Raw genomic sequence first — 16,681 nt, forward strand, 5'->3', positions numbered from 1 at the left:
CTTTACTTTTGTCTTCAGCTAATGTTGTGTTCTTTAATGCTGCTTCAGTGGCTTAATATCTTACTGTTACCAGTAATAATCTTTTCAATTTTCAACAGATATTCAGCATTAGTATCTTCCTATTAAATATCTTTGGTCTACTAGCTAGCTGCTCAGAATAGGTCAGAATAGATCATTTGGGGTTTTTTATAGTATAAAGAGGCAGACTGTGAGAAAACAGACCTTATTCTTCTTACACCACTCTAAACATTCTTTTCCTTTTAAATTTACTGCAAAAAGGCTGATCCTTTCCTTGGAGTATAATGAAAAAAGTTGTAGCTGCTGAGGTTTAAAGTGGATGACAACTTTTTGCACATCCTACCCCTCGTCATAACTATTCCTGATACTGTGGCAGATGAGTCTTTTTTTTTTTCCTTTATTTCTTTCTTTGCACATTTATGGTGCATCAGATACATGATAGTCACTGGAAAGCAGCCTGCTGTTTGTCTTTGGTGATGTTGTTTTGAAAGCTTAATTCTATCATGCTATGGCTTCATTGATCTTTCCAAGTCTCTTCCTGAGATTACAGTTAAACGTGCTCTGCTTTTTGTTTTTAACTTCGTTGTCTAGAAATAATGTATTATTTATTGATGCTTTTTCTTGGCTTGTAAACATTGTTGCAATGAAGAGAACGAGGAAGGAAAATGCTAAAAGACCAGCTGGAATAGGGAAACAGCAATTACTTCGGTTTAAACTCCAAGCTGAGAAAGAGACAGCATCTTTACATGGAATTTTCACAATGTGATTTATAGAARAAAAAGTATCTGTCATGCTGGATCAGGGGCATGAAGATGTAAATAAGCTGTGCACAGTGGGTTTTATAGATTATAAGAAAATGAATGGTTTATTTATGTCCAGAATGTTAAAGGCTGAGAATATTATAACTAATCCAGAGGCTGTATTGGAAGGCTGTGGCTCAATCAGTGAAATTGTTAAAATAAGAGAAATGCAAAGGGAGATGTGATTTAAGTGTTAAAATATTGCAAATACAAAATGATTGGATGAGAAGGACTGGCTCTTAGTGTTCTCAGAGTATTTATGGAGATAGGATTTTTTTTCTGAACCTTTCCGTCTAAACTTAGTGTATGACTAGGAAAAGAACAGGTAGAAATGGGCTTGAATAAAAAATATTCTCCAATGTTTATACTCCTGTCTGCTAGTAAAACTATCCGTAACAAATTGCAAGAGAGAAGGATGTTGATGTCAAAGGGCTATAATTCTGGTTTCTTAGGAAAATGGAAAAAAAAATTAAGACCTCATTTATGGAGTAAAGTGTTTGTTGGGTGGCTTTACCAATATGTATTCCTAAGGAAAAGTAGAATGTATGCTGAACAAAAGAAAAATTATTTCGCTCATTTAATCATACCAGTTCCCTGTTATGAAAGCTTTCAGTTGATGCGAGCTGCCTATCAGTTAGGATGTTTACTGACACGACTACATGGTTTGGAGTATCTCGGTTTTTCCCCTCATCCTCCTATCTGATATAGCTAAATTTAACTAGCTGAATAATGCAATGAAATGGGGGAGAATGGAGAGGAGAAGGAGAGAGGAAAGATTTCCTGGAGATGAATTCTTCCTCTGAAGGGAAAATACTGTTCATATATTGAACTTTTAGTACCAGATTTAAATTCCAGCAAATTTATGAGGCCTGTGATGGTTTTGAATTGAAAAGCATGATGAATCCTCATTGTAATGGCAGAAGGTAAATTTCTGATTGTCATTTATGTTACGTGATCTTACAAGAATTAATCCATGTCGCGGATGGTATATTGTAAGCTTTCATTTGAGGATGAATTGCTATTCAGGACATATTCCAAGAGTGAGATTTGTCTGACAGTTCCAGGGATATATATCTAGTCCTTCTGTCCACATGACGGATGTTGTGAACTTTGGAAAGAAGAATGAAAAATAGTGAGCTCACAAGTAGTCAGTAATGGTAGTGAAATGACACTTAGAGGAAGATTTTCTCTAAATAACAGGTCGGTTACAATGGTGTAAATGACATGAAAGGTGAAATTTTCCTCACTCCTTTCTGAGATACATGTATTAATGTTTGCATTGTGTTAAAGCAGTAATTTGAAGACATGGCATTGCTGTCATTGAAAACATGTATCTGTGCTACTTAAATAAGAGAACACATAAATTCGAATTCAACATTGGGCATATTAAAGGAATTCATTAATAAGTGTTTCAATGGTGCATGTGGGAGGCTATTATATGCTAAAATAATTTTAGGAAAGATTACTGTTTTGCTGTACAGTAATAAAAGCTAAAGATATCTGTGGGTCTAATTGAAAATGATCAGAGTCTGGTAAGGTTTTGTAAATTCTTTTCTTTTCAATGGAAAGATCACAAGAGTTTTGTAAGAAAGGCCATTTGAAAGCTAATTATCATATTGGCTAAAAATACATAGAAATTCCTAGCTCTTAAAGTAACTCAAATTCCCCAAATTTTTGAAATTGAATTACAAATCTAGAGGAAAGAATGGCGTTGAAAAGTAACTTTGTGAACCATTTTCTTCGTTCTCATGTTGTCTTTTGCTGGTTAGAGCATGACTCACATAACACGTGCATTTTTTTTAAAAGCGATACTGACTAAACTCCAGCAAAAAATTATCCAAGCAGAAAAGGCTGGTTTTGAGTGCACTATGTATTTCATTTTGTCTTGCTGGGAAAGTATATTAAAAGACTTCTTTAATCTAAGCATGTAATTTTGCTAACAGCTAGAAAAATAGCAAGATTGCATGATCCTTACAGTATTTTGTATAGTACTCTCTAGATTGTTTTATATCAAATTAAATTCTATGCTTCAGAAGGAGTTTCTATATATTTAGTTAAATGCATGTCGTCACTTTGGAATATCATAACATTGGAACAACTCAAAAATTAGAGTTTGACAATGTAAAGCTCATTAGAAATTTCCACAATGTAGAAGTATTATAATCACAATTAATGTATGAACTGATGTAAATGGCATTTAAATAAGTTGGTTATGGTTTTTATGTAAAGGTGGAAATCACCCTTCCAGGTTGGATCTGCCAGTCTCCTGTTAGGGAGGGATGTCTGCTCTGTTCCTCTGGAGGTGCGTTCTCAGTATTCAGGATTTGATTGGGTCTAACAGCTATTTGGATGACATACAAAATACGATTTATCTTTCAGTCATCAATTTGGCAAGCATGAAAAAWTCGTTAAATTGTTACAGTCAGAGGTATCAGGATCAACACACATTGTCCCTGAAATCCTCCTGAGACTTGGTTTAGTCAGCTGGAAAGATCTGAGTCTACAAAAATGCAAAGAAAAGGAATGTGATTTTGAAAAGCTGACAAATGATTCCAGCTGCTTTAGGTCTAGGATGTTCTGAGATTACTTGGAAGAACTGGTTTTAGGTGAATTAAAGCCAAGGGCTTTCTGAAAGGGCTGTTTTAAATCATCTCATTGTTTAAGGACAATGAACCACTACTCACTTTTGATTTTGTCCAGTGCATTTTGTCTCAGATGATTGTGTCAAAGATTTAGATGTAAATGCTGTCTTTTCTGTTACAGAAAGACTGTTTTCTATTTTTCTTTCATGTCTTCTGCTTTTGACGGTATTAAGGAAAAAAAAAGAAAACCAGAAAGATCCCTGGGGGGAACACTTAGATGGCTGCTGTTGTTCAGGCATGAATACTATGAACATGATGTTTGCTCTTTTTCGTGGTCAAGGACCTAACTATCTTTCTCATGTTATTTTCAAATTTTTCTTCCCAAGGAATGACTCTGCTTTCTATATAATTTTAAATGTTATCACCAGATAGATCCTTTTTCATGTTCCTGGAACGTAAAATTTTCATTTTTCTGAGGAAGGAAAAAAAAAAGAAAAAAAAAAAGGAAATCCTGAAGCTACAAGAATGCCCTGAGGGTGCAATGGAAATTTTTTAATGTACATTTTGAATTTATTGCCTTAGCTCATGGCTTATTCTTTTCTTACRTCTTGAAATATTTCTTCTTCTTTGAAAATTTAAGAGTAATTTCAAGAACATAAATTCTTATTTATGATTTAGTCTTAATTTTTAATTGATCTTTTTTAAAGCAAAACATTTATTTTACCCTTGACATATTCATTCAAATCTTAAACTTGAACCTCTAAATATGTCTCTGTTCTTTTTTGCAGATTGCTGTCAAAGTAGCTGATAGTCTAGCTGGCATCGCTAGCAGAGTTCAGATTGTTATGGCTGATCCTGTATAACGTCTTCCATAAAGTTCATGCGATACAAAACCTTTGTATTTTTCTGTTAAGTGGTGTCATATTTTTACATAAAGCAACAAGCTGATTCCAGTAAACTTGTTTTTCTTACGTGAGATTATAAAATGTTCCCTTTGCCATGTGGAAAACATTAAACCTAGCAGTAAATTATCCCAGTTATTTGTAGCTTATGGGAGAAATCTCAGTGCCAAGCCCTATTGACTCAGAAACTCTGTAAATGGATTCTGTGTTTTATAATAAGTTACAATGATCAAGCAGGAGGCCAAGTACCAGATGGATTGATTGCTTTCTGCCAGAGGTACGGCCACATCAGCTGCCTCTATTAGGAATKTATTTATTCTTGAAAATGTCAGCTTGACAATTGGAGTTCAATTTGTGCTATCAAAACACATTAGTCTCGTGATCTTAGAGTTAGATCAAATGCTTTGTCAAGAGGCACTACTTTAGTCTTATTTTGATTTAAGATCATCTCAGAACTCCTTCTAAATTATGATGTTATTGCCTGCTCTTTAAAGAGTGGGTTTGCTGAGGCTGTTTTAGAATAGAGAAATGAAATAAATGGAGTTCTCTAAATCTGTCATGAAGGATACACACAGATCTTAGTGCAAAACAGCTTTTCCATTTTTAATCTGGTGAGGACAATGGTAGCAAAGCAACAAGCAAATCAGTGTTTCTTCTGAGCTGCCACCTGTTGCAAGAAGGGAAGTTAGGTACTTGGAATCAAATTTAAGCAAATTACAAACTCTTAAAAAAATATATCAATAGACTGAGTTTTTCTATGAGAAAAAGACAAACTCAGCATTTATTATAGCCCAAGAGAGAAGACTGATGATTTGATTCATGCCTTAAACTAAATTCAGTGCTTCATGTTGAAAGCAAGAACCTAACCCAGATAAATTGTATCACAGTACATGAGATCAACGTACAAAATCTACTCATGCTGCTAAATTAAATGTCTATTCTTAGGGGTTGAACATATAAAAGTGTAAAACCCAGAAAAATAAATCTAGGTATTTCCAAGACATATTTCCAAAGCAGGTCTACATAAAAGGGTGCAAGTAAATCTACAGGGTGAAAATTAATCTTACATCCGTTCAGACAGAATAGATATCTATATCTTCATTATTAATTTAGATTCCCTTTGTAGTTAGTGGAAAGAAGTAGGTGCTTACAGGTGCATTTATGCATCCCCTAACATTGCGTCTCTAAAATAGGTTAGCTGAATTATTCAATGGAAGTACTTATTTATTGTGGTGTCCTGTATTTGGTCAGGTGAATCACTCCTGAGATCATCTGTGCTGTGCAACAAACTAGCCAAACATGAAGYGCACGCAATTTTGAAGCAGCATGACTGTTAGTATAGTGAAGGATCCAAATTAATAGAAACTATTTTATTGGAGGATTTCTGAATTTGCTCAGAGCACAGTGCTGGTCGTGGCTCACAGTTTCTCAACCATATCAGGCATGTCAGTTGGCCTTGAGACTGCTTTTTTACCTTTGTGACAGATTTGTGTATCAAATTCTACAAGTGTCTCCTTCTGGTGCAATAAAATACCTAATAAATTTAAGTTACTATATTTTTTATTATTCTTCATCTTAATAATATACTCAAATCAAAGCAGTTTTGTATTAGTTATATTTTCAGATATATTTCTGCTGCAGTATTTTGTTCTTTAACACTTGGAACTGGGTAGTTTAAATAGATGGTTACATCAGTCTGTATTCAAACACTTTTCATGAAATTATTTTCAGGGCACTGGTTTCCATTGCAACTTTTATCGTATTTTTCTGTGCGTTAAGGCTCACACAAACCAAGTTTCAAACTGATGACAGCTGCTTGTTGCTCTGCTTGTAGACAGGGAGTGTTGAGATTAGTTTCTGCTGTCCTAGAAATTGTCAACACTACAGTCTTTCTGTTGAGGGAAAGACTCTATCTCCTTAACCCAGCTATTGAGTTTTTACCACAAAGAAAATAAAAAGTGGATCTATTAGATTTAGCTGAATTTTGGCTAGTGAGTTTGGAAGTTATTTGTTGGAACCATTTGTTCCAGCCTGGACAGACATTACAACTCCATTAGCCTTTTTAGGACCTCCATTAAAAAAGGGGGGGGGAAGGGGGAACAAAATAGAGACATCGGTCATCGCTCCGAACAGAAAACTGCTCTCATTCAGCATGGTGCTAGATATATGGCTTTCACTGCCAGGGGTAAATCCTTACTCGTTTTGAGATTTTAACCCCTTTCCCTTGCTAAGTGTCTTAAATGCGTTCTCTCRAACTCATTTCTCTAAAATTTAGCCAGACTGACTCTCATTAAAAACTTGAAGTGTTGGTCCTCAGCTTCTATGGAATTATTAGACCTGAGAACAAGTCTTCCAGCCTAGCTTCCTCCATCTAGTCAGTCGTTAGGTTTGAACATGCCAAATGTCAGCGTCCTGCTTTAAATCGTATCCTCACAGGGGTCTCAGAAATCRGTACCTGCAGTCTTTCCGTCTCATTTTGGTCTAGCAGCTGTGCTTTGRGTTTTCATGAAGTGCTTCATGTCTCTCTGGGGAATGGATGCTCATGTTCACATTCTTGAGGGTGCTACAAGTCTCTGCCCTTGTCCTAGTGCCTGGATGCATGGTACAAAAACCCTGGATAATATTTGCCAGCGGGAGATGCCTCACTGGCATCTCATGTTGTCAGTGGTGCTGGTAGGTTTTGTTAGCTGAAGGGAGGTTAATGCTGAGAGGTCACCAATTTTAGAATTGTCCCTTGTTGGGGAATTGAGTGCCTGTGGTTTGCTAGTGCCCATGAAATGGCTTTAAATAGTAGTCAGATTTTGAGGTAAAAGTGAAAAGAGCCTGCTCGAGTGGAAAGTATAAGAAATCACTTGCTGTATTTAGAGACAGATGCATAAAAGTGAARGAGTTACAAGCCGATTGTTACTACTTGTTCAAGTTTGTCTTCTTCATGGTTGCTTTTCCTCTGTATCCTTTTTCAGCTAGCAGGTTCACACCAGGCTAACTCCTAAGGTGACTAGCAGTAAGCTGGTGCCRGCTCCTTCAGATAAGCATTGCCTTCTAGTTTTTCCTTTCCCAAATAGGTTCAGGTTTGTGATGAGGTCATCCTTTCTGTCCTCCCTGTTTCTCTTGAGCATAAATACACCCTTATAGCTTGCAATCCTTGATATGTGTAACTAATTGAAAAGACATCAGGTTTTGTTTCATACACTAATGCCCTCATGGTAAAGATTGGCTTTGGAATGTGTCTTCCAGCCACAAGGAGTGGCTTCACACTTACTTGACTTAATCTATTTATACAATACAATTCCCAGCAGATGTATAAGAGAGAAAGAGTTATATTACCACTGTGCTTAACTGCACAAACTATGTACAACACAGAACTTTAAAATTACTTGTATATAAACGAGAATGATTACTGTGGTTCATTGATAGAACCAGGAATGATAGAAAACAAGGGAAGTGACTGATGGATGATTGTGTGTTGAAGTAAATGGGACATAAACATAGTTTATTGAAACTATGGAGACACATTGGTGGTATTTTCCTGTATAGATAAAGGATTGTGCAATAGATATCAGAAGATTCAAGAATTCAGTCTGTATTACCTTGGGAGATATTGGAATAATGATAAACTTCCTGAAATTCAGGTCGTTGCTAGTGGCAAAGTGAATGTACAGGAACTTTACTGGATAGTGCTCAGTGTCTTAAGGCAAGATCRTAGAAATCATGGTGGTGACAGCAAGAGATGAGAATGAGCAGCTGAGACTTCTGCTATAGCTGATAGGGGGGCATGTCCATGGTAAAACTTCATGAGAAGCAACCTCAGTGAGCACTGGGCTGCTGGGTCCTTTTGTTAGTTACAGGAGTGAAGTTTTCTAATTCAAAGCRTTGTAGTAGACCTGTAATTTTACTTCAAAATATACAGGGGATCAATGCATCTGTCTGTCAAAATTCAGACTGATTAATTTGAAAGAATTTAMTATTGGTAACAGTTTTAGAAATTTGATTGCTTTTAAAGTGTTTTCAGATTGTGTGTGTGTAGCTGTGCACTRCTACTGACTGCAAGAGTTGCTTGTTCCTCCAGAAAGGGCCTTTCTGTTTTTACTTACCAGTTAAGTTTTTTTTACCAGCAGAAGAGACGTGGAATATTGGTTTCAAAATGTCTAAAAAAAAAAATAATAAAGAAGAAATTGTGAGATCTTTACAATCAACTCTGAGGGACTAAAATTTAAGAGATGAGGATGAAAAAGTTCACTGTTCTAATAAAGTRTCTCTTGGGCTTAATAATTGTAAATGTGCAGAAAAACAGTTGATTGTGTTGAATAGTCTGCACAGTGCTTAAAAAAAGATAYGAAGAAAGTTTATGGGAATGTGGGAGTGTGGTCAGCTGCATGGACAGACTGTTTTTCTGCACGACTGCTTTGTTATTAATCTGTGAAGCCATAAATATGAGAAGTAGAATTTTTGAAACCATTCAGGTCTGTCAAACTGAAATATTAGGAAGCAAATGAAATGTACCTAGATTACATGGCTGTTCTCATCAGGAAGGAAGGAAGCTGCTGGGGATGATATATTAATCTGCTAGTCTAAAGATGCATTCTGAGTCAAACAAGAGATACTGGAAAAGGTGGTTTTCTCTGCAAAAGCCTCAGAAATCTATTTATCCTGAAATAATCCTTAAATTTGAAGAAATTGGGATGAACTGATATTGTCACTGTAATGCTGTGCGTAAAATTGTTTCTGTGTGCTTGCAAGAACTTGTCTRTAACTTCATTATTAGCAATGTTGGCAAACACTAGATAACTTTGCTTGTGTGGTGTCTGCGTTTGTGCTGAATGGAAGCTGTGAGAAGTACAGGAATAGCCTTTCACTAGTAAAGATTTATTGTTTCACATAACTTAAGAATTTTCATGCTGTATTTGTTCCTTTTGWTCTTAAACAATTTTTATTACTGAATATTTAGTTTTAGAGCAGGAGCCAGTCATAGGAGCTGCAGCTGTGGTGTTAAGATAGACTTTTATAAAGTCTCCTGGTGACTTGTTCAATGAGCTGAATATATTTTTGCTGAGAACTGTGGAGCTGGGCCTCTTCGGAACATTTCTGGAGGATAAATTTGTATTCTGAAATATATATATTTAGCTAGTGAGATAATTATACCTCAGTAAAGCTTTTTATTAATAGCAATTCTTGCTGTAATATTTAGACATACTTCTTCTAGAATCACATAGTCTTTGGTAAATTCTTTGTTTTTCTKTAGCTTTCTGTACATAACAAAATTTCTAGTTGTTTTCCAATTACAATTTATTTGGTTTTAAATAATAAACATATGCTGTGGTATCCTTGCAGAACTATTCTGTAGTTAATTGCTATTTCTCTGTCATTGTAGATCTTTGATTCCTGTGGAAATGATAAAAAATGCATGCGTTGTAGAGTTTAAACATGAAGAAGTGTTCTTTGATCTTTGCTGAATGATTCATGCATAGAGCTCTCTATAATGACAAAACTAACACTTTTGGTCCTTGCGTTTCTACTTCCTGTACATGTACAAAGCACTAATTTGTACACGGTTGCAAGCTACCTATTAAAATAAACTGAGCTTTTAAGGAGAGGCTTGAATGATTGTTAGAGCTATAGACAGAAAGCTAGTATATTATTTCTAGTTCTGATACTGGCTTGTACTGTCTCCTTAAATAGGTAATTTCAGCTGCTTCTTAGGTTATGAGATTTGAGATGTGCTAGAACTGGGTGTCTCCAAGAGATCTGGGACTCTGCTGTAGTTTTGGAAGCTGAGACAGCAGCCTGTCTTGGTTCTTGGTCCTGTTGTTTCAGTTTGGATTATCTGGAAATATGGCACCTTTTTTGGAAATCATCTGAGCTGTGACAAGAGTTAAATGGAAGAACATTGCTACCAAAGAATGAACTATGGATTTCTACCGTGAACTAAATTTAGTTAATTACTATTTTTGGATGATACTGTGTTTAAAGAATTGATACTGTTTTAACAATTAGTGCAATCACTGCAGCTATCTACCCAAGGAGATGCCAGCCAGGTGATTGGACCTCTCACAGAGGGACAGAGAAGGAATGTCGCTGTAGTCAATTCGCTATACAAACTCCACCAGTCAGTTCTGAAGGTAGGCTTTGTTTGATCTTACTGACACAATGTTAAGTTCTTTGCTTTATCGTATGCTTATTTTCCTATTAACTGATGAGAACTCCTACAGATATTTTTTAAAGTATTTATTTGGACAGTAGCATGAAAGAAAAATTGTATGTGCAAATGAGGACKGTATTCCAGCAACTGAATCTGTTTGATGTGTTAATAGTAATGTCTTAATAGTAATTTTTGGCCTGCTTATTTTCTTATTATATATTATTTTTCTAGTAAAATAGGAAGCTATCAAAAACATGGATCAAAAGCCATAATGGAAATTTTCTTGGCAGCTTTGACTATAATAAATAGTAGAGAATGGCTATGGTTTTTGATGAGGCAGAAGAGTATTTTAACTGGAGCACATGCCACAGACTCTAATGGGGTCAAATCTGACACTGCAAAACTTAGCTGAGATCACTGATGGTTGTCTGGAGCTCATCAGTCAATTTTGCCTGTAGATGTCACCAAAAAATAGCTCTCAATGTAAGAATAGGAGTGCTTTTAGGTGAAGTGATTAATATTCCTGGTCTATTTTCTCCATTCCTGGTCTATTTTCTCCACAAAAGACTTGTTTTCTGTAATGGCAGAAGCGCTAAAAATAATTTTTGTATTTGAATTTTCTGAAGTAAGTGTTCAAAAATGAGCTCCTAACCATTACTGACATTGGCTTGCATWATAATGTGATCAGGTGATCTCATCTTTCTTACCCCCTCATTCCTCCTCCTGTTTGGTCATGCGTTGATACTACCCTGATTCCTTTCAAAGTGGTTTGTGAAAAATTTGGGTTAAGAGCTGCATCTTGCTGTGCGTTTGTGCAATGTCTTGAGACTTGGTTGGTACTTAGAAGCACCACTATGTAATAAATGTGMAACCTTTAAAAGAGGAGTGAAAGATGTGTTTATAGAGAATATTCACCTCTCTCAGCTGGCGTTTTATGAGCCTAAAATATGATACTCTTTCTGTTTTTCCTTATCGAGTAATTTCTCTCTTTGTGCTGGCCAGCCTGGTAGCCCTTGTCTGCATCTGTCTCAGCTTAGGCTTATCTTTCTCAGAAGACCCTTGCTGCTTTCCCACAGTTATAACCAAACTGAAAAGGAGAAATGAAGGGTGAAATCAAGAAAAGCTCCACCTCAGGAGTATCTCCRTGCCTTTTTACTGTGACCAGAGTGTGGCCTGGAAATGTTGGCAGGACTAAGCACAGTTCTGAACAATTCCAGTKTACTAATTCAGTGATGCCAATGGTTACAGAGTCTCTCTAGATTAAAACAAATACATACAGTGGTAGTTGTAGTTAATTGTAATTAAATCCTAGCTTCATTAGAAACAGAATCATGAGTACTCCTGACTGTGGATATGTTTCAAAAATGTTAAAAAAAGGCTTATAAAATTTGCTTGGATTTTGCAAACAGATGGTAGATCAACTTTTAAGTCTGCTTTCTCTGATGTGTTTGGTAATGAACCTCGTGTGCTTTAGTGTTGGAGGGAGATCTGATATGATTCAGATTTTGAGTTCGGTAGTTATCTGGCTTTAAAATATTCTAATGTGGTGTGTTGATAGCTGAGGGAARTTGGTAGAACATTCCTCACTTCATTCCTTGACTTCAAACCTAAATTTTATCATAGCTGTACCTGCAGCTGTTTAACATGCTGCATTACAACAGTCACAGTACTGAGGAAGAATATAACCATTCTGTCAGATATTTACCATAAAGCTGCTTGTACAGCTCTCCATAAATCCTACACTTAGTGGTAGGAGAATGCACCACTTAATTTTCTTCTTACTCTGTTAACCCCTCAGCTAAGTTTCAGTTGAGTCATTTCTTGGTCTTCAATAGAACCAGAGTCCATAGGATATTTGTCRGTAAAGGATTGATCCTGGTACATTGACAATTCTATCTGAATAGTTATTGATAGTTATTTATACCTTTAAACCACTCATTACTAAGAATAACTCGGTATGTTTYTTACTGAAATTAAATGTTATGAATTCTAATCATTCACTAAATGTTGAGTATTTTAACACTTTAAAATTTTTAGGTCATTACCAATCAGAGCTCATTTCCAGCAGCTGCTGAGGAAACAATCACAACTGCCTTAAAGGTAATTGAACATCTATGTGCCCTAGGTTTAGGGCTGAGGTTTGCTTTGTTTGACATACTTAAAATGGCACTCTAACTTCAGTTGGATTAATTTTCCTGATATTATTTTGTGTCAGTGTAGTCTTTATGCCAACAGTGTGCATTAATTTCAAATATTCAGCTACATATGTGTCACACATGCCAAATCACTGCTTAAGTGGAGTTTGCATTTAGGACTATTCTTAYAATGGTTGGAACCCAAATGCCAAAAATTGGATCGTTTTATCTTCCCCTTCCTCTTTCCCCTCCTTCTCCTCTCCCCCAAATTGTGATCTTTGTGCTACCTGGTGCTTTTTCGTCTGGGGGTTCTTAGTGGGGCTGTGTGGATGACAGCTATCCGCATCCCCTCTGCTGTGCCCTTACCTGGCAGTGGTCGTGCGCAGAGAGGAGAAGAGCAGCTTGCCTATCTCTGGGGAATGAGCAACTGAAAAAAGTCAACCCAAAACATGTGGATTTACAAACCAGGAATGTCAGCTTGTAATGCATCTTTTCAGATGAAAGCTTTGCGTACATACTAGTTGTAAACAGCCTTACTTCTGTACTCCACTGATACAAGCCAATGAAGCTAAGTGTTATGTTAGGCTTTGCTTTTTATTAAGCAATATCTAATACAGAGTAATAAAACCCACTGTTGAAATGAAAAGGCAGCTGCATACAATGAACTGTTGATCCTTTATCAAGGTATTTTTAAGGTGTCAAATGCAAATGCTTCTAGCTTCTGTTTCCCTATTTTTGTCTGTCTTTTTCTTATTCTATTTTAGGCAATCCATGATCTAATGGGTAGTGCTGTTCAACCGTTGCTGAACTCTGTAGGAGATTCAGTGGAAGCTATTATCATCACTATGCACCAGGAAGATTTTTCTGGGTAACTAGCACTATTTTTTAAATTTACCATTGCTTAGTAAGACATCCTCATGAAAATAATAAATTGTTATTGTCCCAGTGTCCTTTCAGCAAGAGCCCTTGTTTGTTGGGGGAAGCTCATGCAAGATGGTCAATTAGCATGGAAAGCAGAGTTAGACCTACCTATTGAAACAAATTACTCTAGTCAGCTAGTACTTGTATTTGACTGTGTTCATACTCTATTGAGTGAAATTCATTTTAAAAAGAAAGGAAGACTAAGCAGGGGCTTAATAAAACAGTTCTTCTATTTTGAAAACTTATTTTTTGTGGGCAGTCCTCAATACTGTCAATACTTCTTATTTTTCAAGATAAAAGTGTATAACTGTAGATTCAAAACTGCACAGTTTTTTCCTAAACTATTACTGAATATGAAATGGTTCAAAAAACTATTTCATTGAAAGCTCATATTTATTGCATTATGCTATYTTCCTGTAAAATTTTAGATTAAAAATTTCAGGATTCTTTATCTGCAAAGATCTTCAGTTCTAGCTATGCTTGACTCTTTCTGAGCATTAGTTTGGCTGGTATCTCTATTCTGACATTGCCGGTGTCATGAGATGTCCTGTGGATGCAGAAGACTTGGTCAGCAGACATCACTTCTCCCCTGCTTCTGTTTTCTTTCTTGGAAACTCACTGAAAATGTATTTCTTAGGCATTTTTTATTTTCCTTTTAACTTTTTTTTAAATGGTATTTTACCCTCTCTGTCTTTTTTTTGTTGCTAGCACTAGCAAAATATCTGTCTAGGTGGATAGACTGATTCCAGCTAAGGGCTAAGTTCTTTTAAATGCTCTTTATGCTCAAGCCCATGAATTTGGGAGAGCTCTAATGGCTGTGATTTAAAGAAAGAAACGGGTGACTATTTCTGCATTTCTGTAGTTCCTGTGCTGCTTCTGTGCTAATTGGATTGACTCTATAATCCTGGGTTTGTAGCAATCTAGGAAACTAATTTTGTGCAGAGAATGTATTTGGAATAGGCTAAACTAGTAACCCTGTAACATGTGCTTATATTTTGTGATCAGTTATTAGAGTTTTAAATCAACAGCTAGGTCATTTAAATTTAGGAGCAGGAGTTGGACTCTAGAATGATGGAGGCTCTGCAAGTTGAGTGGGAGAGGAGTGGTTTCCTTTATCTTGTTAGAATGGGAATGGTTGATAAAGAAGAATTTTGACTACAGTTTCAGAGGGAGCTACACACTCTTTATTCTGACCAGAAGTGAGACTCTATAATTCATGCCACTAAGGGGAAATTACTTCATGGAGTGGGGAAAAAATTAAAAAGAATCCAATAGTTTTTGGTTGGGTTTTAAAGATGAATTTAATTGACATCTTTTCTTTATTCTTTTTTTTTTTTTTTTTTTGGCAGATCATTGCCAAGCTCAGGAAAACCAGATGTCCCTTGTTCTCTGTACATGAAAGAACTACAGGGTTTTATAGCAAGAGTCATGAGTGACTACTTCAGACATTTTGAGTGTTTTGACTTTGTCTTTGATAACACTGAAGCCATGGCTCAAAGAGCAATTGAACTTTTCATTCGCAATGCCAGTCTAATAAGGCCCCTCGGTGAAGGTGGGAAGATGCGGCTTGCAGCGGATTTTGCACAGGTATGTGTAATACTGAAAGGTATCAATACCTTTTCCCTCATCAAAATTTAAGCAGAGAGTTATGGAAACTGATGCCTTCTGGCACATTCATTGGATAGGGACTTCAGCTGTCATAGCTAACTTAAGAGAGAGGTATTAGGACACTTTCATTTGGAACATTTTGTTTTGGATTCTGCTATTGCAAGAATGAAGCCCGGCTCTGWCAATTTTTGACTTCTCATACGACTTTCACTTTTTTAAAGTAGACTAATCCATGCAATAGCCTCACCTTACATACTCTTGAGTAATTTTTTTGTATTAATGTACTCAAAAATAGCAAACCAGTTTTTTAACCATAAAAAATTAAGGGGAATTTTTCCATTGCTTTCAATTGGAAGGTTCAGTTCCCTTTTCTGTTTTGAAGATAATGCCATTAAAATAGGACAGAAGAGGAGAGATAGCTCTCCTCTGAAAGGAATATAGATTATTTTTGTAATTTTTGTCACTGTACTAAAGTAAGTAGTATAAATTTGGGAAATATCTGTACCTGATTCTACAGTACAAAGCATCTGATCTGAGCACCTATTATTATAATACTAAAAATATTCCTTGTTTATCCTTTTAAACACACATTCTTCTTTTTCTGACATGGGTTGCCTGTTATGTAAAAAATGATGGTACATTTTCATCTCAGTGTGGGGGCATTCGCATGCTATTCCCCGTTGTGCTGAGTATAGCTCCTGAACAGACAACTGAATGAGGATGAGTTTACTGATTTCTCTTTGTTTTTATTATGGAAGAAAAGAAATCAGGGTAACATTACAATTACTGGGTTTGAACTCTTTCTTGTCTCCTGCCTTCAGCTGTTGCTGCTTCTCGAGGCTGCCTTGTGTTTTCCTCATTTTCTTATTGCATCATAGTCTCGCCTTTTTTAAAAGTAGACTTAATACAAGAACTAGCTGGGCCCAACCAGACCCATGCTCTCAACACTCTCTCTATGCCTTTGAGTATCTTTGCACAGAGCTCCTTTAGGATGTCCCAAATTGCACATGGAATTTGTCCAGAATGTCCTGGTCTCCTATTGCTCAGAATAATGGAAAATGGACTCAAATGTTCTGTATATGAACGCTGCCTTGAATCCATTGCGGGGGGTGTGTGAGTCTTCCCCTCCCAAAAAACAGACAATTTTGGAGAATTTGTCCAGGATGCCAGCTGCCAGGTAACCTTGTCAGGAAGGATGGCACTGGTCAGAACAAGCCAGGAGACTTGGGCACATTCACTGAATGTGGAGTCTCAATTGTGGCTATAATGGACAGGCATCAGGAGATTTCCTTGGTGACATCTGCATGATGTTTCAAGGTAATGACTGCATCCCGCTGAAGAAAGGGTGAGGTTGATGCTGCTCTGGACTGAGAAGAGTCAGGTGCAGGTATTTAGCTGGATCTCTGACATGGTGGGAAGGTTAAACTTTTCCTGTGGGCCATAAACTCTGCATGCAGTGTTTTTGGGTCCAGAAAGGCTCGTTTTTTTGGAGTAAAACCAAACCAGAAGGGAAGGACTTGCCTGGAAAGACACTATGTTTGTAGGAGGAAGTTTGTTTATAAACCATTTTTACTTA

The 16,681-nt window shown here is 36.5% G+C and overlaps 1 protein-coding gene across 1 annotated transcript in view; it reads left to right on the forward strand.

Annotated features, from left to right (window-relative positions):
- COG5 (component of oligomeric golgi complex 5) overlaps positions 1-16,681 on the forward strand; it is a 187,616-nt gene that overhangs the window by 152,999 nt on the left and 17,936 nt on the right. Inside the window, exons 15-18 of the mRNA XM_085298128.1 lie at positions 10,311-10,421; positions 12,479-12,541; positions 13,341-13,444; positions 14,847-15,084. Coding sequence (XP_085154254.1) covers positions 10,311-10,421; positions 12,479-12,541; positions 13,341-13,444; positions 14,847-15,084 — 516 coding nt within the window. The remainder of the gene's footprint in view (positions 1-10,310; positions 10,422-12,478; positions 12,542-13,340; positions 13,445-14,846; positions 15,085-16,681) is intronic.

This window comes from Rhea americana, unplaced genomic scaffold (genome assembly GCF_003343005.1).
Source record: "Rhea americana isolate MKP2758 unplaced genomic scaffold, rheAme1 scaffold_1, whole genome shotgun sequence".
NCBI lineage: Eukaryota > Metazoa > Chordata > Aves > Rheiformes > Rheidae > Rhea > Rhea americana.